This window comes from Bactrocera neohumeralis, chromosome 2, assembly GCF_024586455.1.
Source record: "Bactrocera neohumeralis isolate Rockhampton chromosome 2, APGP_CSIRO_Bneo_wtdbg2-racon-allhic-juicebox.fasta_v2, whole genome shotgun sequence".
NCBI lineage: Eukaryota > Metazoa > Arthropoda > Insecta > Diptera > Tephritidae > Bactrocera > Bactrocera neohumeralis.
In genome coordinates, this window is record NC_065919.1 from 75,443,364 (window position 1) to 75,469,247 (window position 25,884).

The 25,884-nt window shown below is 34.2% G+C and overlaps 9 protein-coding genes across 12 annotated transcripts; 5 read left to right on the top strand and 4 right to left on the bottom strand.

Moving 5' to 3' along the window:
- Positions 1-804: 804 nt before the first annotated feature.
- Positions 805-3,406, top strand: LOC126762676 (uncharacterized). The gene has a single exon (XM_050479596.1). It carries the CDS (start codon positions 1,094-1,096, stop codon positions 2,744-2,746), a length of 1,653 nt encoding a protein of 550 aa, XP_050335553.1. The 5' UTR covers positions 805-1,093; the 3' UTR covers positions 2,747-3,406.
- A 3,667-nt stretch (positions 3,407-7,073) lies between these two features.
- LOC126759730 (E3 ubiquitin-protein ligase RNFT1) lies at positions 7,074-9,319 on the top strand. Of its 2 annotated transcripts, none has more exons than XM_050474782.1 (4): positions 7,074-8,338; positions 8,615-8,722; positions 8,798-8,905; positions 8,965-9,319. In XM_050474782.1, the coding sequence occupies exons 1-4, from the start codon at positions 7,208-7,210 to the stop codon at positions 9,196-9,198; spliced, it is 1,581 nt and encodes a 526-aa protein (XP_050330739.1). In that variant the 5' UTR covers positions 7,074-7,207; the 3' UTR covers positions 9,199-9,319. The 2 variants fall into 2 exon arrangements, with proteins under 2 accessions (XP_050330739.1, XP_050330728.1); XM_050474771.1 differs by having other exon boundaries at positions 7,075-8,548.
- On the bottom strand, positions 9,235-9,784 carry LOC126759733 (ADP-ribosylation factor-like protein 6-interacting protein 4). Its single transcript, XM_050474799.1, has one exon. The coding sequence runs from the start codon at positions 9,725-9,727 to the stop codon at positions 9,323-9,325; it is 405 nt and encodes a 134-aa protein (XP_050330756.1). The 5' UTR covers positions 9,728-9,784; the 3' UTR covers positions 9,235-9,322.
- Positions 9,785-10,788: 1,004 nt separating this feature from the next.
- On the top strand, positions 10,789-15,136 carry LOC126751669 (nucleolysin TIAR). Of its 2 annotated transcripts, none has more exons than XM_050462119.1 (5): positions 10,789-11,022; positions 11,709-12,575; positions 12,641-13,534; positions 13,596-13,698; positions 13,762-15,136. In XM_050462119.1, exons 2-5 carry the CDS (start codon positions 12,339-12,341, stop codon positions 13,923-13,925), a joined length of 1,398 nt encoding a protein of 465 aa, XP_050318076.1. In that variant the 5' UTR covers positions 10,789-11,022; positions 11,709-12,338; the 3' UTR covers positions 13,926-15,136. The 2 variants fall into 2 exon arrangements, with proteins under 2 accessions (XP_050318076.1, XP_050318080.1); XM_050462123.1 differs by having other exon boundaries at positions 10,790-11,022; positions 13,614-13,698.
- A 1,012-nt stretch (positions 15,137-16,148) lies between these two features.
- Positions 16,149-20,760, bottom strand: LOC126751668 (spastin). 2 transcript variants are annotated; one of them, XM_050462117.1, is made up of 6 exons: positions 19,742-20,760; positions 19,467-19,637; positions 18,971-19,243; positions 18,339-18,508; positions 17,949-18,213; positions 16,149-17,878 (listed from the first exon to the last, which is right to left on the bottom strand). In XM_050462117.1, the coding sequence occupies exons 1-6, from the start codon at positions 20,556-20,558 to the stop codon at positions 17,133-17,135; spliced, it is 2,442 nt and encodes an 813-aa protein (XP_050318074.1). In that variant the 5' UTR covers positions 20,559-20,760; the 3' UTR covers positions 16,149-17,132. The 2 variants fall into 2 exon arrangements, with proteins under 2 accessions (XP_050318074.1, XP_050318075.1); XM_050462118.1 differs by lacking the exon at positions 18,971-19,243.
- A 294-nt stretch (positions 20,761-21,054) lies between these two features.
- LOC126767635 (39S ribosomal protein L11, mitochondrial) lies at positions 21,055-21,918 on the top strand. Its single transcript, XM_050485106.1, has 3 exons — positions 21,055-21,260; positions 21,325-21,609; positions 21,682-21,918. The coding sequence occupies exons 1-3, from the start codon at positions 21,126-21,128 to the stop codon at positions 21,850-21,852; spliced, it is 591 nt and encodes a 196-aa protein (XP_050341063.1). The 5' UTR covers positions 21,055-21,125; the 3' UTR covers positions 21,853-21,918.
- LOC126767622 (ribosomal RNA processing protein 36 homolog) lies at positions 21,849-22,953 on the bottom strand. Its single transcript, XM_050485082.1, has 3 exons — positions 22,745-22,953; positions 22,102-22,645; positions 21,849-22,041 (listed from the first exon to the last, which is right to left on the bottom strand). Exons 1-3 carry the CDS (start codon positions 22,796-22,798, stop codon positions 21,911-21,913), a joined length of 729 nt encoding a protein of 242 aa, XP_050341039.1. The 5' UTR covers positions 22,799-22,953; the 3' UTR covers positions 21,849-21,910.
- A 342-nt stretch (positions 22,954-23,295) lies between these two features.
- On the top strand, positions 23,296-24,331 carry LOC126767628 (replication stress response regulator SDE2). The gene is made up of 2 exons (XM_050485095.1): positions 23,296-23,528; positions 23,590-24,331. Exons 1-2 carry the CDS (start codon positions 23,439-23,441, stop codon positions 24,223-24,225), a joined length of 726 nt encoding a protein of 241 aa, XP_050341052.1. The 5' UTR covers positions 23,296-23,438; the 3' UTR covers positions 24,226-24,331.
- Positions 24,237-25,881, bottom strand: LOC126767612 (beclin-1-like protein). The gene is made up of 3 exons (XM_050485071.1): positions 25,653-25,881; positions 24,548-25,592; positions 24,237-24,487 (listed from the first exon to the last, which is right to left on the bottom strand). Exons 1-3 carry the CDS (start codon positions 25,765-25,767, stop codon positions 24,382-24,384), a joined length of 1,266 nt encoding a protein of 421 aa, XP_050341028.1. The 5' UTR covers positions 25,768-25,881; the 3' UTR covers positions 24,237-24,381.
- Between the last annotated feature and the right edge of the window lie 3 nt (positions 25,882-25,884).

The following is a 25,884-nucleotide window of genomic DNA, read 5'->3' on the forward strand; positions in this document are numbered from 1 at the left end:
ATTGGGCCTGATGATGAAAAAAGTCGGTATTGAAATCCCGACTCGACGAAAAAACTACAGAATATTCCAAACAATATTGTTGATGCGAGGAAAAAATCAGTGTGCATCCAAAAACTAAAACTCTGTAGTAGTAGTATAGCCATTTAATGCATAATTATTTGTTTGATAAGGTAAACTAATCAAGAACCCAAGGTGTAGTGCCATAAAATAAAACACATTTCAAGTGATGATGAAAATTGATAATACGAATTTATATTGAAATAAAAAATAAGCACAAATCATCATCACCACTACAGCAAAAGGTGCTTGAATATACATACTTGTTAACAAATGTCTATGGTCTCGTGGTTAACGTGTGCCCATGCAGTGGCGGATTCAGCAGAGCGTAGTTAAGGCAAGCATTCGCTCCACAACTATACTTCAAACGCCGTGACTATACAAAATATAAGACACATATGTACCTTATCTGAGCTTGAGCTTCAGCTTGATGTTATGTCTTACAAGTTTTGGGTTGCGATGATAGTCACTGCATAATTTTATATATAATATACGAGTATATAGAGCATTTATAAAAAATTCGAAAAAATGTGTGTAACCCAAATTAAGTTGAAATGATCCGCCACTGTATTCCCTAGAATTGGGTTTTAGCCATACATTCACATATTGGCACACGGGTTTGCATGTGTACTTCTGATTACATTGACATGTGTGTTCTCTTATATACTTCATTCCGGGAGGGATTTGTTTAATTAAAAAAAGAGATACAGAATTGTTGACTAGGAGATGAGCTCGTATCAACACAACGTTATTAATTCTTTGAGTTTTTATATTAATGGTGAGATTTAAAAGATGAGACACTATTTAAGTGGTACTTAGTAGCTTATTGAGTTTTGCCATTATTGCAAATCCGTCGGGCATACATTTATTAAATTCAGTCTTACGGTTGCAGTTCAATTTGCCAGTACCTCAGATAAACCTTCAATTTATTGTCGGATGTCAACTAGGTTCAACTACTTTGAAATAACTGCAGCTGTGGAAAATTCCACCAAAAACGATTTGTTAAACGTAAATTAATTGATTAAAGGAAATAAATATGGCGATCGATATTTTAAAGAAACAGGAACAAGCACGTCAAATTCGTTATTCACGATCAAAATTTCGCCGCATCAACTCTTTGGATCAAATACCTGAAGATCCTGGCCAGGAACAGCTCGCGCATTCAACCAATACCAATACGAATCCAGCTTTGGGTCATCAATCACAACTGGTGCGCCGATCACCGCGTACGATTTCTGCTTCTATGCGACAAGTTTTACTCTTTTGGCCACAATTGCTGATCAATTTAACTTTTACGATCATACGGTTTATCCTTTATATACCGCTATCGATAGCGGCACCCAGTTTTTGGTTGTCAGCTTTATTGTGGATCTTTTGGAAGTTCGTTCGTATACCTGTGGCTTTCATTAAGTGGATGTTAAATGTCGACTCTTTGATGGATGTATCAACGGATGGCCCGCAACATCATAGACGCACTGTACTAATTAGTTGTGGAAGTACAATTCAAACATTACATCTGGCACGTAATTTTTATTCCTCCGGTTCTCGTGTGGTGGTGTTCGAGTTCGAAGGACTCTTTGGACTGGCACGTTTCTCCACCGCCGTCGACAAATTCTACATAGTCCCACGACCAAGCCCAAATAATGTAGACAGCTATATAACTGCTTTGTGTCAGATTGTTAGCAAGGAGAAGCCTTCAGTTTATATACCGGTTTGCGCAACGAGTCCTGCCTATTACGATGCACTTGCTAAACAACATTTGGAACTACTCGGCTGTGCCAGTTTCATACCGGGTATGAATGAGACCAACGTTTTAGACGATTGTTTGGAATTTTTCAAAAAATGTACAGCTCATAATATTGTTGTGCCACCCCACTCTGTACTCACTTCCCCAAACGATCTTCAGCAATTGTATGAGAACAATTTCATCAGCAATTTTCGAAATATCCTAATGGCGGTGGGTTTTCAAGGCTTAGTTGAACGTTTCAAATACTTACTACCAAATAATAGAGTGGAATTCAAATTTAATCATGAAATAAGTGAAAATGAAAAGTGGATTGTGATACGCGATTTGCCGGGTGAACATTATATTACTTGCACAACCGTCAAAGACTCACGAGTTGTTTCGAATGTTACTTGTAAAGTAGAGCGTGAAACGAAAAATTTGATACCTGTAACGCCATTACATGCACATGGTAGCCCCGTAGTGTCCGACGAAGCTCAAATTGATTTTTGGCTGAAAACATTTTTCGCCAAAGTGCGCTTCCAGCGTAGCATCAATGGGCACATGAGCTTTCGTCTGATTAAGTGTCAAGGCACAACGCAGTTCATTCCACTCGGTGTACGTGTCGGTGTCTCATTGCCATATATCTGCTATAATCGATCTCACGCTCAAGTACTCTGCCGCACTATGAAATGCATTCATCGAAGACAATTAAGTTTTACAAGTCCAGATGAGGAGTCGGCACTCGGTGCGTTGACAGCTAATTTCCGCTGGAGCTCTATTGAACGCTCCACTCCGACCACAGTACTAGATAAGAGGGAAGCTCTATTCGCCTATTGGGATCCATTGCCATATTGTGCTTACTACCATTTCCAATTGCCTCTTAAATCCGTCAAGACGTTTTTGCAACGGCGCCATCGATCAACGAAAACTTTATCGCCACGCATAACAATGCCAGTTCATTGAACGTCGTGCCGTGGTGTGCACCGTGTGTGCACCCAGATGATGATATGCTGGAACATTGATAAGCAATAATATTTTGCTCTGTTTTATAACAGTATAACGGTTATACATTTAAAGGCGCTGTCCCTATTATTACGGATCGCGTTCATTGCAAAAACGAACGAATAAGAGAACTTATTCCTGAGTAGTTATATATTAAAGCATATGTATGTCGTGATATGTGTCCGTATATTTGTATTTTAACAACAATTTCTGATACGAATCCAAATGATGATTAAGGTCATTTTGGGTTAGGTACGTAAGGTAGAAAAAGTCGGCAAAACAATAAATTTGCTAGAAATTCTGCGCAGGGGGGCAGAGTGAGAGAGATGAAATAGACTGAAGGTGCTGATGAAATTAATTGTCATAAATATAATGGTGATTTTTATATTAATATTATAATTTCAAATAATATACGTATGTTATTTGGAGATTAGTATGTAGTATGTCGTAACGCTATATACATATGTACATACATCTGTATGCATTTACATAATACCCTTTATTTTCATAATATTTATTTTTACTAGAGTATAAGTCACAGGGTTAAGAATTTAGTTTTTAACAAATGTGTATATCTTATTTTTTATAAGCCAAATAAATCGTCTTTGAAACATTTCAATATATTATTTTTTTCTATATTAAACTTGATAATAGTCTTAGCTTTAAAAAAAAGGATAATACTTTCAAACAATTTGACTCGGACTGGACCAATTAAGGGGCTATACCAGTGTGACACTTTCAAAAAAAATTTTTTTTTTTGCTTTTTCGATAGTTTATATAAATATTCAAAAATATCCTGTGAAATCGGCAAGGAATCAATAAGTTCACAATATCTTTAATTAATTCTATTTTTTCCTCATACTCCATTTTCTAAAATATTTATATTATATTATGATCTTGAATAGTTTTTTTCAAAAAATATACGCAAATGGCAGCGTTCTAAACATCGACCGCTCAGAGGTGCAAACATACATATACATATATATGTATAATGTATGTAAGTGAAACTTTAAACGCGTTTTTCTCGAAACGACATTTTTCAAAATCCGATCGACTTCAAATTAAAACTGGGCTTAGTTGAGTACATTTGCTATACAATGGATTGAAATTGTCAATTTGGCATTAAAAAAACCGCCATTTTTTTCGTAAAAAAACGATTTTTTTTTTTCAAAATTTGGCCATTTTCTTAATTTTTGTTATTTTTCAAAGATCGTAGTTCATTTGTATAGAAAATATATTTCAGTTTAATAAACATTTTGAATTTTTTTGTTTCAGCTACTCATTCGACCGGAATCATGCCAGCAGTTAGGCACTTTTTTTCGCACTTCCGCAGACAGCACAAAAATTTTTAATATAGCTATACGTCCATAGAACGTCGAAACATTCAATCTAGTAAAAAAAAACTTAAAAAAAAATTTACGAAAATCGCCTAATTGTTCATGCCTCACACTGGTATAGCCCCTTAAACTGCACGCGCAAACCAAAACGATCAATTTTTTTCTATAATGGTACAACCTTTTTTATATATTTGATCTTTTTATGTTTTCAATGGAAACACGGCTACGGAACCGTTGTAAATTGGCATTACAGAGATAGGAGAAGATCTTCACGTCTCTTCTGAATCAACTCAACATATTTTCGTTAATCTTTTGGGCCTGAAGTGTACAAACGCCTGAACCAAAAGACCTGAATCTTTTTTTCTAATTTCGTGGAAACTATTCAACAATCTAGCGACTGGCGCTCCAATAGTGAGCTGAAACCAAAATAAGCACGTCAAAGTCGGTCAAAAATCAATCGTTTTCTTTGATTACAGTGGTGTGGTTCATCATGCATTCGTTAGTAAAGAATAATACTTGGCCGTTCGAGGCAATTCGTCGTAACAACCGTATTAGTGGGCAGCAAATACGTGGATTTTTCACCACTATAATACGCCGTCTGGTTGTTAATTTTCATTTTTTACGTTGCGGGTCCCATACCCAGCGCCTAACCCATGTAGGGGATGTTTCGCCTTCTCACTTTAGCTCGCCTTCAAACGATAAGTCGTGAGCTGCTTGAGCCATGTGTAAAAGAATCGTTTCTGGCCACTCCCAAGTAAATGGTGGAAGTAAAGAAGAAGAATGTGTGATTTTTTTTCCTCTCTTAAGTGAAAAATCCGCTTCTGTGGTCGCGTCATTAGTCCGTCGAAACCAGTAAAAATCATTCACTGAAGGGCATTCCAGCCTCGGCTTATAACAAATGTATGAATAATCGGATTGAGCGTTGACATGCTTGTATTGTCTCAATAGGGGTTTATACGATAATACAGATTTGTATTACGATACTTAAAAATTTTGATTTTTTGTCAGTCAGCCAAATCACCAAAATCTTAATTAACTCGAAATAATATATCAGGATTATATCACTGTAATTCTGTGTATTAAATACGAATTTTAGGCCTTGATAGAATCCGCCAAACATTTGTGCACTTCGGGCATGAAAAATCCATGTATTCCTTCAGCTGTTCTGCGGCATTACTTAATTTTTAGAAGAACTTCCGCCAAATAACTATCATTGCTGCAAAAGCCACTTTGTTTTTATTGTTATTCGTTCTGAACAAATAATTAACTTCATTAGTTCGTGAATAATAGAGTATGACGGTTTGATTCCCATATTAGCTTTAAAAATTTAAATTTATGAAAATGAAATACTCACACATTTGCATAGTTGTGCAATTTTTTTTCTTATAATAATTAAAATTCATATTAATATTTTTAACACGCAAGTTATTCAAAATATTTACACATTCATTAAGTAAAATTTGCTTATTATAGAGCACTAATAAATTTAGACCGCATATGTACATACATATGTATATGCGTATACACTGAAGAAAAACATTAGAAACTAAACAAAGTGAATTTAGTTTTCTTTTAGTTTTATTGTTGTGTCAAAGGCTTGTGGTAAAGTTTCCATGGCAATATGCATTTTTGTTGTTAGTTTTGGGTTGTTTCTGAGGCACCACCATAGGTTCTTCCCTTGGGATGAATAAGAGTGCACTACTAACCGGCTTTGTAAGCTCACCTGATACGAGTAAGGGTGAATGCAGTGCATGTATGTGCAGTCAAATACAATATGAATGTACGTATATATATATATGTTGATACGAAACAGAATTGGCTTGTAACCAACGTTAGATTCGCTTTATTTATTTATGGCATGTGTCTTGATGAACGTTCTTCCGAATATGAAATTAATTTTTATAAGGAGATTTTCTTTAGCGAAAACAATGTTCTAAACGTTTTGCTAGTCATTTTTAACCATATTGTTTGATATAAACAGCCTTCATCTCGAATTAAGATTCTTAATAAGAAAAAAAATCGTTTTTGAAGATCTTCATCTTGTATTGATCGGTCAGTTTGAACGGTAGGTACATACATGTTTTATATTTTGTGAAGATATATGTACATACGTACTTATATCAATTAAAAAAATTTTCTATACCAGAATATTTTAATCGGTCGGTTCGAAGGACCTCTATATGCTATAGTGATCTGATATTGGCTGTTTCGGCAAATGAGCAGCTTCTCAAGGAGAACAAAACATGTGCGAACTTTCAGATCGACATTTGAAAAATTTAGGGTCTAGTTAGCGCATCACGATGATCATTCATATAAGTACATACATACATACTTTTAAGGATCTCCGATGTTTCCTTCTACGTTTTACTCTGTTCATATAAGTAAATTTTATGTACAAACATTCTTCTTAACGAAGAACTGCTTACGTAGATTGAAAATCAGAATTATTTTACCTTCAACTTTACACAAATCACAAATTTAATTCAAATTCTTTATTATATTTAAAATGCCCTACTTATCTGTAGTACTGAAGACTGGAGTGCTGAAAATACAAAAATAGCATAAGTCAATTCAAATGATTTCTTTTCTCAAATATGATTTCGGTAGTTGAAATCGGCATATATGTATATATCAAACTATTTAATTCGTCATTCAATGATACAGTTTAAATTTACAAATATTAGAAACCTTGTTTATTAAAATAATTTTTTTTTTTAATTTTCAATCTTTTAAAAATTTAGCCGTGTTAAACTTTTGCAATGCAGAAATTTTCGGATACCTTTAAAAGCTGCTAGGTGCTGGTTAAACCCAAAAACTTAAAATTTTTTATATTGTTAATTAAATAATGTTTATGAAAAAAGTATCTAACATACATATGTATCTGTACAATTGGAGTATATGTAAATAAAGAATTATGCTTAATTTTGAAAAGAAAGGCAACCCTGGACTGGATAAAAGTACTTAAACGAAACCATAGTTTCAGATTATTCATCTTAAGTGCAATAAGTTTGTTCCTTGCTATGCAAACCAAAAATAAATCAACATTGTTTTTAAAAAAATATCTAGAAAGTATTTGGTCGGCGTAATGAATAACAGCAATATAAATAATGAAACGGAAGCAAATAGAACTTTGTTCCGATTGCAAGCAAATGATATTGAGGTCAATGTTTCCAACGTAACTTCGCCTGATGTCCACAACGTATCATCACAGAATACACCTTTAATTCAACAGTCTTTCGAAAATATAAGAATAGATATAGAAGAAAATGCACCAGAGAACTTAGAATCAACTAGTGAGACAAGAAATTCACATAACATCATGGAGCATTATGCCCGTTTTATAAGAGATCAAGTAGCAGAAGTCACTAGGAGCCGACTGGGAAACATTATTGCAGCATCAGGAAGTGGCATTCCGTCGCACCAAAATACGGGCGGAATAAGTTCCGGATCGAACTATAATAGAGTCCATTCGCTTCCCAATTCATTAGGAAATTTAAATAACGTTTTTTCACCTGAAGTTTTACGTTCTTTTTCTACAACAAATAATTTCGATGAATCTGCTCGACATTCCCATGATAATGATATCAATAGTCCAATTATGTTTAATCGTAATTCTGATGGTCAAATAAACTCGGTTTCAGCAGGACCGCATGCTGCGAGATCATCAAGTTTAGTATTTGACCATCATATAAATTTCCGCAATAATGTTGCAGCAGGTGATATCAACAACTTTACAACTCCGTCAAATGCATTGCATCAAACAAATGTAAGAAGGGATGGGTTAGATTTAAGTGGAAATGTTTCAACGGATCAACAGACTCATAGTATTCCTGTAATTCCAACAAGAGGTACAGAAGAGACAGCAACTTCAACCAATGAATTATATAACACCAGTTTCCAGGATATAGTTATACCAACCATTCGCCACTGTCTTCACTATATACCTTTCGCATGCATACTGTTCGTAAAATTTATTTATGATCATTCACTTGCAATTTTGGATATAATAACATTACAATTCGTTATGTACTGTGTTAACAAATCTTTGCAAGCTCAAGTTATAAGGCTTGATCAAAAAAAGAACTTAATACTTATACGGGACTTACTATTGGTTGCTGCCGTAATTACGTTACGTTTATTGGCATCATCGACTTCCCCAGATCCTTTTGGTTTGCTATTATCGCCTCCAACGAGCGAACGGAATACGGTTCATCAGGTAATACATAACCTTCCCCAGGATACGTATACGCCTACAACCGATTCACCAAATACAATTGAGAATACAATTATTATACCGAAGATAATATCACTAACAACGGTTATATACTATATCGCAGTAAATGATCTTCTTCTTAAATTGATTACTATTTCAATAAAATTGGTCGTTACTTTAATACCACTGCGAGCCATACGACATAAGTCAAGGGTACCACAATTAATGCATGATTAATTCTAACTCCCAAGTTTGATTTTGTAACATACTTCATTTCAGACACGGTTTTATGTGTTCATTGAATTTTTCTCTCAATTTTATCGGTCTTTGGTCCCCATTCCACAATGGCTGTTATTCCTTTTCGAATCGTATTCCGGTTTACATGCTGTGAGTAATTTTCTGGAAATAATTTCTCATTTGCAATAATAATGAAAGATATGATTTTCATTTGTACATATATAGATTTCTGGTGTGATGTTTTCATCTACTTACATAGTACTTAAAGGATGCGAATTAGCAGACCGCGGTAAAACACTGAAGAAGTCATTTAACAGTTTATTGAAGGATGTAGTAAGTAATCTTCTTCAAAGACTGTTATGTTTATATACGTATATTTTTTTTATTTAAAGAATAAGTTCGGAAAACCAGAAAAAGATAATTTTGATACCTCCGAAGAGCTATGTGCCATATGTCAAGATGCGTACGTCTCGCCTGTGGTGCTAGAATGTGGACACATTTTCTGTGACAGTTGTGTTACCACCTGGTTTAAACGAGAGCAAACATGTCCAATGTGTCGAGCAAAAGTAGGAGATAACCTGGCCTGGCACGATGGCACCACAACGTTCTTTTACCAGCTTTATTAATAATCGATCTTATCAGAGTGTGAAATAAAATTTAAGTTAAAGTTAATTTTTTTTATATTTTAAAATGCTAATTATGTAAAATATTAAAGCTATGAAAAAAAAAGATATTTTCTTTAATTCATTATTACGGTTTTTTTATTTTGCCAATGGTGTGTTTTTGAAAAATTAGTCCATCAGTTTCTGTTGCTAAACTATTAATTTTAGCATGTCGCTCCTTGCTCACAATTTCTTCCATTACTTCTCCTTCCCCTCTGATAAGGCGAACTCGTCCTGTTGATGGGTCAACAACACGACGCATTTCACTTTGACGCTTTTGATGCTCCTTTGGTGTGACAGGTGTATGGGACTTTGTATTCATAAGTTCCACTGGTATTTCGAAGCCACTTTCATCATTGTCAGTTTTCTCTTCTGGATGAGTGACCACCGTAGCTTCCGATTCCTTTTTAGCTTTTTTATGTTTCCGCTTACTTTTATTGTGTTTATGTTTATGTTTTTTAGATTTTTTCTCTCGTTTCTTAGTTTTTCCCATGATAGAAGTCTCCAAAGTATTATTTACAAGGTCTGTTTTTTACAATGTTGCCTACTCTACATTATGAGCTAAGGCAAAAATATTGAACAAATAACTCATATATAATATATAATATTTTACTAATTCATTTTAAACAATGTTGACAATAAAAATTATTTCATCAAACAAAAAAAAAAAATATTTCAAAGACGCAATATACTGGTTAAAAGTTTATAATATTAGAACCTAGAAAATTCCCTAAACACCTACGGGCATACAATTTTTTGTTTAAAACAGAATCTTGCTTTGGGGAGCTATATTTGTTATACTATTTTAAATTTTAACCCAAAGAATTGAATAATGAGAAAATATTGAAATTTATTGATAATAAAAACCTTCATATACCAGTAGTAACAAAATTTTTTTCTAAAATGTGGCCACCTTATAGTTTAGAAAGTTTTCAGTGATGAACTTTTGGTAAATGAGTAAGACAAGGATCACATGAACTCACGTCAGACATAGTCACTTCACTTGAGCTTGCATTAACAAGTAGTAAAGCAAAGATTATACGACGCTACACAAAGCGGGGTCTTACTAAAAATAAGTTGTGTTAACGCTGAAAATTGGTAAATTACTTAATAATAACAAACATAGTAGTAATGTGAATAGATAATGTGTATGTGATTGTAAAGAAAAATACAGGCCACGTCATATCAGTGAATTTATGTTCACGTTAGTTTTCCAGGGGAAAGGGATTTGATGTGCGCTGTAAATAGATGAGAAACAAAAATGGCTATCATCGACTTGCCAGACATGGAAAGTTCCATTTTTGATAAACGGCAATAAGTTAAACATTGCGCTAGTTGTGTATTTTGAACTTGAGCATTTGATTACAAAGACAAATTATTGATTGTTGTGCCGTAGTTTATAGTAATTCATCTTTATTTTTAATGTGCAAATTTTTTTGGTTAACTAAAATGCAACACTGTATTAACAGCGCGGTTTTCACTTTATTCTCACTTTCATTTTGCTTTGAGTGTGTGGCTTGTAGTATTCTATTGCTTTTTACGATGTATATTGTAGCTTCTTTCTGAACGTTGTGTGAGAGTAAGCAGGATAGATTAATTATTCACCCGGTTTGCAAATTTGTTTCGTTTCGTTTTTCTACGAGACCGATCTCTCATTCCTGTTCCTGTCATCGTTATTCATTCTCGTTGATTTCGTTCCGTATTAAAAAGTTTTCCTGTAGATTGTGAAGCCGTTGACTGTCTTTTTAGAATAAAGTTTTGCATGGAGGCGGGGGAATTAATTGAAATGTAAGTAAATTTGTGGAGATTGATTTTCATAGCTTATCCAAGTTATGTTAACAGCTCAATTACCCAAGATAACAAAGTGAACATAGACATCATCCTGCGTTTCCTTGTGCAGCTGTGCCTGTGCTAGTTTTGCGGTTTGGCGTGCTCGCTATTGTTCATTGCACGTATGCCTATGAGCAAATTCGCACAGTCGCCAAATTGATCTTAACATGAATAGAAACGCCATTCAGTCATAGTACAAAACAATTTGAAATTACAATCATTTGTTTGTGATGGTTCATCTTAAAAACTTTTTCCGTTGTGACATTGTATTGACATGAAATATTCGGTGTTAAATTAACATTACATTACTAAATAGGTAAAATATAGTAACATTTTGCACTATCCTTGAAAATACAAAAGAATATTTATGAGTTAGTTTAGGTAGTCATAGTTTGAAATTAAGCGATCTTCCAAAATAAATAAAATTCGATTAACCGGCATATTAATAATGTATATCGAGTTCAAAATTTAATTTTATGGGACCATTCACAAGCGAATCGACATCTTAAATATTTACATATTCGGTGCACACATGCTCAGTTAGTTAACATTTTTTATAAAATTTATATTTAGTACATTAATATTTACATTATCTTTATAAATGCATTTAACTTTTTTTCTTTTTTTTATTTATTTGTATATAGATTACGAAAGTTCGTCTTTATCTAGTTTTCTATTTACTACGATTATTTTCAAAGCCAGCTCTTCGTACTAAGCATTTCAACGTCTATGCCATATGTAATAACTAATGGAAAATACTTCTCCAAGAAATATATAAACATTCATCAAATACCAGATGTATAAAAGCTTTTAAGCGAAATCTAGATTTCAGTCCAAATTAGAATCTTGAGTTATGGAAACATTTTCAACACTCCATTAGAGTAGATAGCTATGATTTTTATAAAAAAATATAAATAATATACATAGAGTTTGGATTCATCTTGATATAAATCTTTGTGTTAATAGAACGGTTAAAAGAAAATACTTCAGTCAATACTGAAACGCCAAATTATTAATTCATAATATAATTGTGTACTCAGACATGATTGATACTTAAAACAGCAAGTACTGTATTATTTAGCACATACAAGGCCATGATAAAATTACTATTCTAATATTTCGGCAATCGATTTTTAACGAAGTTGGTTAAAGTTATTAAAATTGCATAGATAATTTGACAGTGCTGGCAATTTTTGTCTCTGTGATCGCAACAACTGACAGTATCAGTGTGGCAAAATAAAGTAAACCAATTTGAAGTTAAAATAAGTAAACAAATGTATATGATGGACGAGTCTCAACCAAAAACGTTGTATGTTGGCAACTTAGACGGTTCAGTTTCAGAAGATTTACTTATCGCATTATTCAGTCAAATGGGTCCCGTCAAAAACTGCAAAATCATAAGAGAACCCGGCAATGATCCATATGCATTCATTGAATACTCAACTTATCAGGCGGCAACTACTGCACTAACTGCAATGAATAAACGTTTATTTCTTGATAAAGAAATAAAGGTATGTATTACTTAAATGTACAATGATCCTTAAATAATAAATCTAATTATGTTAATATGTTTTAGGTGAATTGGGCTACTAGTCCTGGGAACCAGCCAAAAACAGATATTAGCTCACATCATCATATATTTGTTGGTGATCTCAGTCCAGAAATCGAAACAGAGACATTACGTGAAGCTTTTGCGCCTTTTGGTGAAATATCGAATTGCCGAATCGTAAGAGATCCCCAAACCATGAAGTCGAAAGGGTACGCTTTTGTTTCATTTGTAAAGAAAGCAGAGGCGGAAAATGCGATACAAGCGATGAATGGTCAATGGATCGGCTCGCGGTCGATTCGAACAAATTGGTCAACACGAAAATTGGCCCCACCCCGTGAATCTACCAAATCTGGTAGTGGAATGGGCATGAAAGGAAATGTACGACATACCTTTGAGGAGGTATACAATCAATCAAGTCCAACCAATACCACCGTTTATTGTGGAGGTTTTCCTCCGAATGTAATTAGTGACGAAGTTATGCACAAGCATTTCATTCAGTTCGGACCTATACAAGATGTACGCGTTTTCAAAGATAAAGGCTACGCTTTTATTAAGTTTGTTACAAAAGAATCAGCCGCACGCGCAATTGAGCACACTCACAATTCGGAAGTGCACGGTAATCAAGTCAAATGCTTTTGGGGGAAGGAAAATGGTGGCGAACACTCGATGAACAATGTGGCGGCAGCGTCCGCGGGCGTAGCAGCTGCCGCAGCAGCTGCGGCCGCTGCCGCCGGCACTATCATATCGCCTGGAGTACCGACCACACCACAACAAGCAGCAGCGGCCGCTGTCGTAGCTAACGCTGCTGCGGCTGGAGCAGGAATCCCTGCACAAATGATGACTCAACAGCAGCTAGCTGCCGCTGCCCAGTATCCATATGCAGCAGCCTACCAACAAATGGGTTATTGGTACCCACCTACAGTAAGATTTTTAAAATATATACATAAAGAGCGATTAAGAGAAAGTTTGAATAATTGCTTAGTTGTTTACACCGTTACAGGGCTATCCGGCCGCTCAAATGCAAACGCAATATATGCAACAAGGATACTATCCATATGCCTATGCTAGTGCTCAACAAGCCGGAGGTATGTAATCTTATTTAAATATTTTGTAAAATATTTTTTTTTTAATAATTTAATAAAATTTAGCTGCGGGCTACCGCATGGTACAACCGAATGTGGCATGGGGTGTACCAGGCACAGTTGTGCCGAGCGTAACGGCAGCGGCTGCCACAGCTGCAGCTGCAGCAAATGGCTCATTGGCTCCGCAAATGATGTATAGCGCTGCCATGCCTCAGTACCAGGGCCAATGAACCTGATATGCCCGTCATAGTTGTTGCAGTAAGTGGGTGATACGGAAGATTAATATATTAAAAGGCATCAAAAGCAAAACACCAAACGAATAAAATAAACCGAAAACAAATACAAATATAATGAGAGCTCAAGTTGTGAATTAGAGTACCTAACTACTTATCTTCCCACTTGGTGCTGTATTCATGGTCAGCAGTATTGTCATAAAACCGCAACATATAATGCTACCTACCAGCAACAACTGTAAATTCGTAAAGCAACTAACGTGACGCTAAACTCTATACAGGATCATAGCCATTTTTGTCTTTAATATTGGATTGACTGCGAAAAAATTAAACACAACTAAAATGAATAGGATTAAATAGGAATGTAAAGATGACACACGGGGAAAACTTCTGCAGCAGAAATGTTAAGTATTGGAAGCAGGGCATTGTTCTTGCTGTCGTGCAAAATAAATAAGTTTCTTATAACGAAAAAAAAACCATCAACATACAACGTAAAATTCAAAGCTTGTAATATTCGCTATAATCTCGAAACATAAAAGAAAAAACACAAACAAAGATGATAAAGAGAAGTTAGAAATTAGGTCGTTGTTAAATAGATTATATTTAAAATAAAGAGAACTTAATTATATAATGCGATCGAAGATAACTACGAAGAGTTACAGGATATTTCAAATACAAAAACACCCACACTTTGCTATTAACTTAACATTTGTAAGCAATTTACTTAATATAGCGAGAGAATTTTTTTACTTTTCAATAGATTAACACAGCTTCAGAGGACAAAACACATTACTTCAAAATGTGGCAAGAACTCCATCAATCAGGACATCAACAACAAAATATTGTAAGAAACTACTGCAAGTGGAACTTGACGGGCGGGTAGAGTAAATGATCTAATCCATTCTACATTTAAAGTAACAAGTTAGGATATTTAATTTAATGGAGGAAAGTAAAAAAAAAAAAAAAAACGGTGTGACAAGCTTTACAGTAAGTACGATTGCTACACACACCATTTTTGCGAGTTTGTAGTGATCCGCAAGAAATACAACAAACCGTAGCTATTAAGTAAGAGGTGAACACGTTGAATGGATGCAACAGAAAATAACAAAAATTGAAATAATGTTCTTATTTCAGTGAAAAAGTGAATGCGATATACATATGTACATGCAAAATATTGAAAACAAAAATAAAATAAAAAAATCATGCAACACAGATTATTTCATTTATTAGGAAAATTATTCAAGTGAATGACTCAATTTGTGGCTATATATGAGTCTCCACGCTAACACTTTACCGAGTGCAACGTAAGAATGCTAGAATACCATTATTCTTGGCTACAATACCTGCATGCGCACATAAATGTTTGGGATTATAAAACATTTTCAAAAAAAAAAATATTTTCAGTGAAAACTGGTTGGATTGGAAGTTGTGTTATAATCAGATAATATTTCATAAAAGTGTAAGTATTTCAAAAACTTCTGAAAACTGTACACTGTTTGGAGACGCACGAAATTTTATTATTAGAGTAAGCAAGAATAAGGGTTAACATCGGTTGCACCAAACTTGATTCTTGCAGAAACTTTATTTTGATAGACTAGTTTTGTTTGGCAACTAAATGCTATAGTGGTCAATAAATCGTGCTTTGTACAATAATCCCTGCCAAAGTTCGTGAAGGTAACTTGTCAAATAAAAAAGTATTCCTTACAAAGACTTGATTTTAATCGATCAGTTTATATGGCAGCTATAAGCTATAGTATTCCGATCCGAACAATAATGGTCCGAAAATCGGCGGTTCCGACAAATGAACGAATTCTTGGATAGAGAAACACCTATGCCAAATTTTAGATCAATATCTCAAAATCTGGAGGACTAATTCGCGTATATACAAAGGGCCGGACTCAGCTAGTCACGGTGATTATAAATGTATTTTATAGGGTGAAATGGAAAACTTAATATACCCTGTTCAGGCTATAAAAATTTAAACAACTCCGTATCACTTCGATAAGTCACGGATATAGAGAATGAGATCCCTATGAATTCTAAAATATTTTCTCTAAATTATATATTATTTCCCTTTAAAGAAACATTTTTGGTATGAAGAAAACAATCAAAAAAACATTCAGTAATTATGCGCAAATTATTGAAAAATCATAAATTGTTTATATAACAATCAATAATTTAAAGATGAGTATTTGTTAAATTAAACAAAAAGACAAAAACTTGTAGCTTGCCAAATTTTATTATGTTTAAGATTGAGTATCTTCTTATCTTATTTTACAATTACTTATAACTAACATGTAGCTTATCGCAGTAGCTTTTCATTTGAGATACAATTTTTTCAAATACTTCAATGGAAGTTATTTTTTACTTGCTATTTAAATTCAGTTATTTTTCAAAGCATAGCTAAGTGTTTGGAATGGCATACAAACAATATAAAACAACGTTATATTAAATACTAAATAATATTGACAGATAACACTAAACATAATACAATAAAACGTACATATATATATACAAGTATGAAGATGTAAAGCGATTTTTATGTGTTTTTAGCGAATAGGGAACGTTAAAAATTATGTTTAATATTGTATTCGCTTACGCTTGTGTACTGTTAACTTGGCAAAAGTTATTGATTATTTGCTTATATTTGTGCAAGTTAAAAATAAGACAGTTAATAATTCTTTTTGCGAACATTTTGCACCTTTGAAACCTCATCACGTTCAAAATGAAAAATAGAGCTATTGAACATTGCAACATGAATAACATTGCGTTATATCGATTATATTCCATTAGCATCTTTTTCGCTTTTATTTCTGAACAGCTCATAAATTTCTACAACTCAGGACAAATTGCGTACGCGGTTAAACAAGAAGAAAAAAAAAAAAACAAGTATATTATAGATTTCATACAGTTATATAAGTTTTGCATTATTTGACATTAATTAAATTATGATTTTGTTTTTATAAAAAAATAGTTTGATGAAAACAAAACAGATACAATTAGAAAAAACCCATCAAAGACTAATACAAGTATAGTGGCATTAGCAAAAGCATTATTATAAGGCTTTAAACCCAGCTGCGAAGAAAGCAGCTTAAATTTAATTTGTGTTTAGGTGAACTTCCTTAAGCATTTAAGTTCGCAAGTGAGAACGCTACATATATGTTATGACACAAACTACACAACTTAGTAATAGTTTTTGAATACTTAAATTGTTATATCACCATACTCTTGTGACCATTTTTCATACGAGTTCAAACTCTGCGATGCTACCGAACGGCGAATTCGTTTCAATGAATTCTGAAAATCGTTTTCAGTGATGGAGCGCATTGCACTGATATCTAAACATTTGACTTGCTCCATGTTAAGTTCACGTATCGGTTCAAGTGCAGCATCTTTGGCTAAAGCCGTTAGATCAGAACCAGAATAGCCATCGGTAAGCTTTGCCAAGCGGCGTAAGGCTTCTGTGCCGAGTGGACTGCCTTGTTTTTCAAGTAAACGACTCAACAATAGTTCACGCGTATCAATGTCCGGCAGCGAGACATATACACGCTTTGTAAAACGTCTCAAAGCGGCTTCATCCAGCTCTTGCGGCCGATTTGTAGCGGCCAATACGACAATGCGATCACCTTCCGGATTTCCCGGCAGACCATCGAATTCGACTAAAAATTCTGTTTTGAGACGACGTGAAGCTTCATGCTCATTGCTACTACGTTCTGATAGCAATGAATCAACTTCATCGATAAATATAATAGATGGCTGCATTTCACGTGCTACAGCGAATAATGCACGCACCAATTTTTCGCCATCTCCAACATATTTACTCGTGAGAGAGGCCGCAGAAATATTTAAAAATGTCGCACTACATTCCGTTGCGACAGCACGCGCCAATAGCGTTTTACCATTTCCTGGTGGCCCGAACAATAGCAAACCCTTAGCAGGTGCACGCAAACCTGCAAATGAGATTGAAACGAAGAGTATAGTCGCATGTTTATAAAAACACATTTTCATTTCGTTATTTACCAGTGAAAAGTTCAGGGCGCACCGAAGGCAAAATCACCATTTCCTGCAAAGCCTGTTTAGCTACTTCCTGACCGGCTATATCCGACCATTCTACTTTTGCTCCGCCCTCTACAATCTCATCCAAAATTATTTGCACCAATTTTTGTTCTACCCCTTTGACAGTTACGGCTGCTGCAGTGCCACTACCACTGCTTTGATTACCATAATTGGAACTGGTATTGATAGGAGTACGAGCTCGTTGCGGTGGCGTATTTCTTCCCGATGTCTAAACGAAAGAAGTTATAGATTTATATTACGTAGTTATTATTTATTGATTTAATTTCTATCTATCTTTTAAGAATTACTGCATGTTTATAATGCAAAACGTCTATATATGTGCAAATTACTTACGAATTGTCTGCGCACCGCGGGTGGTGTGGCCGCAGTTTTTACTGGTTGTCTTTGCACTGCTGTGCTACTTGCATTCTTCGAACCCAAGTTGCGTGGTAACGTTTGGGATTTGTTAATTACCGCCAGATTTCCTGGACGTTTTGAGCTAACGGTCAATTTGCGGCCCGAAGCTACAAAATAAAACAGATTAAAATATTATTTAAGAATTATAAATTAATATTTTAGTGCTTACAGACATAAAACATTCGTCATTAAACAAATAATAAAGGCAAAAGATAAATGACTAAATCAAATTTGTTAAAATAAAAAAAAAATTTTGAAAAAATAAAGACGAGCCGGCCTTCTTAAAAATAATTACTGTCTTATTTCCAAATCCGATAGTTTTAACAGTTAATTTCGACGAATGAATATAGTTAATAATTCAAGTAAATCTAAGCTATACTTGATTTATACTTTTTTTTACTTATTCTGGATATATGCATATGTAATTGATACATAGTACATACATATGTATATGCTAGATGCTCATTCATATATTACTCAAAATCTAGAATCAATTAAAAATCAAAATTTTTTAATTGGACTTCCAAATAACCATCAAGGTTACAATTTGCTCAATTGTTTCAACTCACCTGTCGAAGACACTTTACCTCCTGTTGTGGTAGAAGCACAGCTAATAGACTTATGACTATCCGTAGCTAACTTTTTTGTAGTTCTTAATTTATTTTGAATATTATAGGAAGGCAATCTTGAATCAGTCTTCGTTAAAGACGTGCGTGAGGTTGCAGAATTTTTATATTCAGTACCATTTACTACCATTGGTGGCACAACTAATACTTTATTTGTTTGTTCATCAGAATCACTAAGCTTAAGCGCATGCAATTTTAATTCTTCTTCTCGTAATTCTGTATAGGCCGCATATCAAATTTTAACACATAAAATGAATAAAACAAAAATAGAATAAAAATATAAATAAAAATAAAAAATAACTGCAACTCTTAATTAAACAAGCAAAAAGCAAAAAAGGATTATTGTAAAAATAGAAAATATGTCAAAATACATACTTATATATGTATATATAAGAATAATATAATATAAAACATCGAAATATCAACATTGTACAATTACCTAAAAAGTGTAAGCGATCTCGGGCCATCGAAAGATTTGTTTGCATTTTGTCATGTAGACGTTGTGCTCGTTCCCAAACATCACCACGACCACTCCAACAATCAACTGCAATTCCATCCTCCAATTCCTTAATTCCTTTCCTATACAGTTCGATGGCCAGTTCTTTGTGACCTAACAAAGGTAAATACTTTCTAGTGAAGTCAATGCCTCTAATTGAATAATTATCAATTCATTCTACTTCAATATAAATATAATCAGGTAACAACGTCATTTACCTTCGTTTTCTTCATCAATTTTTAGTGCTTTTGAAATATACTCAAACGCCCTACGGTGGTGGTGTTTTTGTTTAGCCAGCAGAGGATCACCAGGCCCTGGAGAACTAGATGGGTTTCCTCTTCCCGACATATCTAACTGTTGTGCGGAACGATAACGCTGTTGGCTACTTACTATAGAATTACTTCCAACACCAATTCCAGTTCCTCCAGCTAGTGGATAAGTAGCCAAAGATGAATTACGCGAATGATATTGTACGAGCTGATTTTTGTCGCTTTCGCTTATTAAAGAGTTTTCGTTTCGCGAGTTTTGAAATGATTTATTAGAACCAACAACAATTTCAATGTTACACTCTCGTTTGTGAGGCCGATAGATCACTTTTGTGCTAGCCCCGTATACATATCGAAAAATACAAAACAATTGATAAATCAACGAACGCAATATATTGAAGAGGAAAATTATGGGAAATGAAACGATATAAAGATTTTGCTTGTGCACTGAACTGATCGATGGGGCGCCGTCAGTAGGGGTTCTGTCATATTCTGCGTCCGTCTCCTCGTCGGTATGAGAAGAGGTATTATTGTTAGATTGTGGTTGTGAGCGCCGACTAGATGACGATGCTGGCTTTGAGTCGTCGGCTAATGCAACACTGCAGGTACTAGAAGATTTACGGTGTGTACGCGCTCCACTGTTTATATTGTTGCTGCTGGCGCTGTTCTGGCGGATAGGAGATTTAGTGCTACTGCTACTATTACTTGCACTACCACTTGCATTGCCCGAGGATGACGAAGAAGTCGATTGCGTTTTGTTACGCACCATCGAAATGTTTATACTTTTTGCGCGTCTACCGCACAGTTTGTATAAATTCAATGTATGTTTATCTTTTTAATACGTATCTATTTACTTTTGAAACAATAAAATCACACTTTTGCATAAGAATAATTTTCTATTATTTTTTTCTTTTGTATTTATTTAGAAATTCTGTTTTAGAACCGTGCCGCAGTTCTCTTTTTTCAATATATATTGAACAAAATTGGTTTCATTTGTATCATCCCTTGTTGCAATGACAGTTTTGTTCTTTTTAGGAAGTGTTGCATTCCGCTTAAAATTTTACAGTCAAACCTCCTAGAGAAATTACTTTAACATATTGTTTTTTCCCCATATAAAATTAAAGGAAAATTTTGAAAAGATAAATAAACTTATGAATAAAAAATTCTTCTAATTGGCTTTTTCTTATACAAAAGTGTATATTAAGATGTGTTTTGGTTAGAGTTTGTTGTTTTTACTGAATACACCCCTGTCCATCTAATCAGCTGATGGTCAGTTTCCTTTCGTTGTTCACTTTTTGCATAACAAAAACTGATTTGAAAAAGTTATTTATTAATAATGTCGAAAGCCGCAGGTAAACTTAAAATTTTAAAGAAAACAGCCGATAAAATTACACACACAACCAAATTAAAAACTAACATACCTGCTGGTATGGCAGCTGCTGGTCCCCCGCTAGGTCCAATGCTTGGTCAGGTTAGTACTGATATATGAAAAATTATCTTCCGTTGTCATATTTATACTCATATATATTACATAGCGTGCTATCAATATTGCTGCATTCTGCAAAGATTTTAACACACGGACAGCAGAAATAAAAGAAGGCATTCCACTCCCATGTCGTATTTCAGTTAACAGCGATCGCAGCTACAACTTGGTTATACACTCTCCACCTGCTACCTTTTTGCTGAAACAAGCTGCAGGCATTCCTCGCGGTGCTATGCAACCAGGCCGGGAAATCGCCGGTATGATCACTTTGAAGCATTTATACGAAATTGCCGCAATTAAAATACAAGACCCACCTAATACCTTATTAACAATGCAGGTGAGGCCAACAAATTATAATTACAGCATAATATTTAATTCAACTAAATGTGATTTTGAAATATTTTTTTAGCAAATGTGTGAAATGCTTGTAGGTATTGCACGCACCTGCGGAATAAAAATTGTACGAGAACTGAATCCAGAAGAATATGCTAAATTCTTGGAAGATCGACAAACTATTGTTGCAGAACAAAAACGTGAATTACAAGAAAAACGTGAAGCAAAGATGTTGAGGACAGGTTAAGTTTTGATTTACGTTTATTTAATAAATACTTTCTATATGAAAAAAAATAAAAATAATGCTATGCAATTCCAAGTTGTTTTCGGTCCTTGGCAGCATTTTTCTTCCGACGCTTTTCTAAATGCTTGTTGAGTTTACCCGATTCCTTAAGCTTTTCGAACTGGGTGACCAATTCTTTAGCACGTCGCTCCTCTGAAAAAGTATGTTAAATAGCGGTTTTTAATGAACTATTTCTGTAATCGAACTACTCACTTTTTGTTTTATAATGCGGCTTAAGTCCTTTCTGAATCGCGTCTTGAATCTCTAATTTTTCACGTTTCAGCTCCTGTTGTTTTATGTGCCATTTTCTTTCTTCAACGTTTTTATTAACTAGCTTTTGTATCTCTGTTTGCAGACTCTTACGATCATCGCTGTTAGTCGTTTCTCGTAACTGTTTGCGTAATTTTATAATATCCTTTTGGCGAATTCTAGAAAGAAATTTATAGTTTTCTTTGAAATGTTTTACATTAAAGTCTCCACAATTTTCATCAAATCGAGGATCACGCAATTTCTCGTCGGTTTTATTTCGTTTCATCTGTTCGATAGATACAAAAGGCACCTGTCTTTTAGCAGACAATTCGCGTGGACGGTTTTTATTTAATCGCTTAAATGATTTAAGTTTGTTCCTGCTTGACTTTTCAGCTTTGTCATTATCTACTCCCAAAATTGCTTCATTGTATACTTTTGCACCCAACTCCTCTTTTAATTTCATAATTTCTTCAAAGCTCATTTTACTAAGATCATCCCGAATTGAGTCCTTTATAAAAATATTAACAAATTACATGCATTAATAAATGTAAATGAATATTGTCTCATTGGCACATATGTATATTTATTAATAAAAAATTCATCCTACCCTCTGCTCTTCAGACTGGACTGAGTCCTCACTGTCTGAAGATGATGACAACATTTAAGTATATTTAATTGGATTAAATGTTATAAGGTAACAATTTGAACACTGAAGTGTTTTTTTATATTATACGCAAAAATTAGTTTTTACTAGAAGATATAAATCACATTTGATTTTTGACCCACAGAATTGTTACAGCTGTCAAAATAAAAAATATATCGCAATATTTTCCCCTTATTGATAGTTAAATAATCGATTAATTTATGAAATCTGAGTTTGAACAGGTTACTGCAGAAAAACTTTTCATTCTATACGTTTGTCGTTCGATTTACATTCAATTCATAAGATCTTTGTTATAAGTACTTGTAAAATATTAGTAAAAGTATTACTGCTATATAAATCGACATTACAAATACGACAAACAGAAAAACGTATTGCGAGGACAAGTGTTGTATATAATGTTTAGAAAGTTCAGGTGGTTGTGCAAACTTTTTGTGTTATTATTTAACAACACTGTCACATAACAGTTTCTAAGTTATCGATAACTATTTTTATTGTCAATGAATCGAAGCACATATGTTTGTAATGACAGGAAAAGTAAATAAATATATTTTATAATTTACGGATCATTAAATTAGCAACAGTCGAGAAAACAGTAAACGGAGAGCTAAATTCACTAACTACCATAAGCTAAGAAAATATGGCGTTTATTTATTTAGACAAAGAACTTCTACTCAAAACAAATGTGGAAAAGTGCTTAGAAATCAAAGAATTGATTTCACAAAAATTTGTAAGTTTTACTTTCTTTAATATATGAAACCGTTTAAAATACGTGTGTTTATGTTTTGCAGGGCTTGTCATCAAATGAAATATATCTCGAAAAAGATGGACGTCGACTCTCAGCTAATGACAATATATCTGGTGTGGCACAATGTCGGGTACGCGTTTTAGGTGGCAAAGGCGGATTTGGTTCTATGCTACGTGCCATTGGTGCACAAATAGAAAAGACAACAAACAGGGAAGCGTGTCGAGACCTTAGCGGGCGCCGTTTACGTGACATCAATGAAGAAAAGCGCCTCAAATCTGTTTTGGAGAAAATGGGAGACTTAGAACGAGAATCTCAGGAACGAAAAAAACGGAAAATTGAAAAACTACTGTCAGTTCCAAAGCATGATTTTAAAGACGAAGAGTATGAAGACGCTAGAGCGAAATTAGAGGATAAAGTAAACAGCGCGGTAGAGGAGGGACTTAAGAAGAGTGAGGATAAACCAGGTACTAGTAGAGAATCGCTGAAACGTAAGCACACAAAATCAAGTGTAGCAGACCCCAAAAGGAAGAAAAATGCTCTATGGATTGACGACGATCTTTTAAACTCTGATGAAAGTAGCAGTGAAAATTCTTCTGATGAATCTACGTTACAAAAAGTAATAGCCACTAAAGAAATTGATGAAAAATCGAACAAGATCCAACAAAATCCAGGAAAATAATAGGAAGTTAGTTAATTTTGGTATTGCCTATTACGTCTAACTCGTTTTTATTTAGTACAATTTTGAACAAATATATATATATATATTCAGGGAATATAATACTATAGTTTTATATTTGAATTGTAAATATAGTTTAATACGAGAAACAAAGAGAAATTAGTCATTTGCAAACTGAGACGAGACCCATGCCAAACCCCATTTTAAGTTTGTCAACATAAATTTCAAAGCCTTGGTCCACTGTTCCTCCGAGTTGAATTGTATTCTGAAAATAATCATATTTAGTCATATCGTAAAAAAAATTAATAAACAATGGGAAACTTACTTAATTGAATAAGAATTTCCCGTGGACGGATCTATGATTTTTCCTTTCTCCATTTTGTATGGCAAAAGAAATTCAGTGTCACGTTTTTCTACTTCTTGCCTAAATTGTGTTAAACAATCTAGAAAAGCTACCATTGCAGCGTCGAATTTTGTATCCCAAAAGAACTTGAATCCTCCGGTTCCATACAAAGGCAGTTCACGGTTTTCTCCAATCACTTCAACGTATGAATGATTTCCAAAAGGTACAATTCGATAACGTTCAAATGTTAGTCCTATTTTTCTTGCAAGAGCACATAGTAACAAAGCTGTTTGTCCCCAGGCAGCATTTATTTCTGACCAATCCACAGAGGCAGAAGGTAATCGGCCAAGTCTAAAATTATTTATAGTACCAAAATGGCCAGCATGCCATATATGGAAGGTGATATTAAAAATATTTGCATCCTTCAATTTTTCAAGTTGCTGCTCTGCATAACTTATTTGGCACTCGAGGCTTCGTTTCTCATCCTCTGTGAGCATTAGTTCTCGACGATGCTTCGTATATTCACGCCAGTATATTGCCTCTTGTTGTTGAAGTTTGATCTTTTCTTCTTCCTCTTTTTTAACTTCTTCATTCAAAGTTTGCTCCTCAAGTTTTAGTTTTTCTAACTCTGCCAACATTCGAGACTCGTTGTCTTTCAGTTCATTCAATTCTCGCTCTAACTCTGCGATGTTTGGACATTCTTGTTGCTGTTCCAGATTTTCCAAGTAGTTTTTATAATCACGCCATTCTTGCTCTGCTATTTTTAGTTCCTGATCCATTATTTCTAACATGGAGTCAGCACAATCTCCACATAATGGGTGATCAATTTCCGAATTCGAAGAGAGGCAATCAAATAATTCGGCTTTTAGTTTAAAAGAAGCACTCATTTTCTTTTCGCGACCATCCGAAACAAGCATGAAACCAGTGCCATTTATTGAATCCGACAATCGGAATGGAGGTACAAAATGATCGAAAACATTGACGTCATGAGTGTCTAGCACATTTTCATTACCCGAATAAATAGGTACTATAAAATATTAATGATTTTATAATAATATTGATAAATAAGAAAATTAGTTATGCTTACATTTAAGTTCTGCCATGGAGTGCACATCGATGTTATCCAGGCTTTCCTCCAGAAAGATCGGTTGCATACAACTTTGGCAAGCAAAAGAAACGGCCACTTTATCCCCCTCACTCATTTTTATATTCTGCTAATAAAACTGTAAATAATTACGTACTCAATAAACTTCACCTACATTGCCTTTGTTACGATTATGCATTCTTTGTATACGTAGAGATGGAACTATTCTGGTAAA

Bases quoted from the DNA above. Each gene is read 5' to 3' on its own strand.
- LOC126762676 (XM_050479596.1), top strand. From the start codon at position 1,094: ATGGCGATCGATATTTTAAAGAAACAGGAACAAGCACGTCAAATTCGT.
- LOC126759730 (XM_050474771.1), top strand. From the start codon at position 7,208: ATGAATAACAGCAATATAAATAATGAAACGGAAGCAAATAGAACTTTG. The intron at 8,549-8,614 runs GTACCACAATTA...ACTTCATTTCAG, and splicing joins CCATACGACATAAGTCAAGG to ACACGGTTTTATGTGTTCAT. The intron at 8,906-8,964 runs GTAAGTAATCTT...TTTTATTTAAAG, and splicing joins ACAGTTTATTGAAGGATGTA to AATAAGTTCGGAAAACCAGA.
- LOC126759733 (XM_050474799.1), bottom strand. From the start codon at position 9,727: ATGGGAAAAACTAAGAAACGAGAGAAAAAATCTAAAAAACATAAACAT.
- LOC126751669 (XM_050462119.1), top strand. From the start codon at position 12,339: ATGTATATGATGGACGAGTCTCAACCAAAAACGTTGTATGTTGGCAAC. The intron at 12,576-12,640 runs GTATGTATTACT...AATATGTTTTAG, and splicing joins TTCTTGATAAAGAAATAAAG to GTGAATTGGGCTACTAGTCC. The intron at 13,699-13,761 runs GTATGTAATCTT...AATAAAATTTAG, and splicing joins TAGTGCTCAACAAGCCGGAG to CTGCGGGCTACCGCATGGTA.
- LOC126751668 (XM_050462117.1), bottom strand. From the start codon at position 20,558: ATGGTGCGTAACAAAACGCAATCGACTTCTTCGTCATCCTCGGGCAAT. The intron at 18,509-18,970 runs GTGAGTTGAAAC...TTTATTTTGTAG, and splicing joins AGGTAAAGTGTCTTCGACAG to CTTCGGGCCGCAAATTGACC. The intron at 18,214-18,338 runs GTAAGTAATTTG...TCTTTCGTTTAG, and splicing joins CCGCGGTGCGCAGACAATTC to ACATCGGGAAGAAATACGCC.
- LOC126767635 (XM_050485106.1), top strand. From the start codon at position 21,126: ATGTCGAAAGCCGCAGGTAAACTTAAAATTTTAAAGAAAACAGCCGAT. The intron at 21,261-21,324 runs GTTAGTACTGAT...TATATTACATAG, and splicing joins TAGGTCCAATGCTTGGTCAG to CGTGCTATCAATATTGCTGC. The intron at 21,610-21,681 runs GTGAGGCCAACA...ATATTTTTTTAG, and splicing joins ATACCTTATTAACAATGCAG to CAAATGTGTGAAATGCTTGT.
- LOC126767622 (XM_050485082.1), bottom strand. From the start codon at position 22,798: ATGTTGTCATCATCTTCAGACAGTGAGGACTCAGTCCAGTCTGAAGAG. The intron at 22,646-22,744 runs GTAGGATGAATT...ATTTTTATAAAG, and splicing joins TCCAGTCTGAAGAGCAGAGG to GACTCAATTCGGGATGATCT. The intron at 22,042-22,101 runs GTGAGTAGTTCG...ATACTTTTTCAG, and splicing joins GCCGCATTATAAAACAAAAA to AGGAGCGACGTGCTAAAGAA.
- LOC126767628 (XM_050485095.1), top strand. From the start codon at position 23,439: ATGGCGTTTATTTATTTAGACAAAGAACTTCTACTCAAAACAAATGTG. The intron at 23,529-23,589 runs GTAAGTTTTACT...TATGTTTTGCAG, and splicing joins AATTGATTTCACAAAAATTT to GGCTTGTCATCAAATGAAAT.
- LOC126767612 (XM_050485071.1), bottom strand. From the start codon at position 25,767: ATGAGTGAGGGGGATAAAGTGGCCGTTTCTTTTGCTTGCCAAAGTTGT. The intron at 25,593-25,652 runs GTAAGCATAACT...AATATTTTATAG, and splicing joins CTCCATGGCAGAACTTAAAT to TACCTATTTATTCGGGTAAT. The intron at 24,488-24,547 runs GTAAGTTTCCCA...GATTATTTTCAG, and splicing joins GGAAATTCTTATTCAATTAA to AATACAATTCAACTCGGAGG.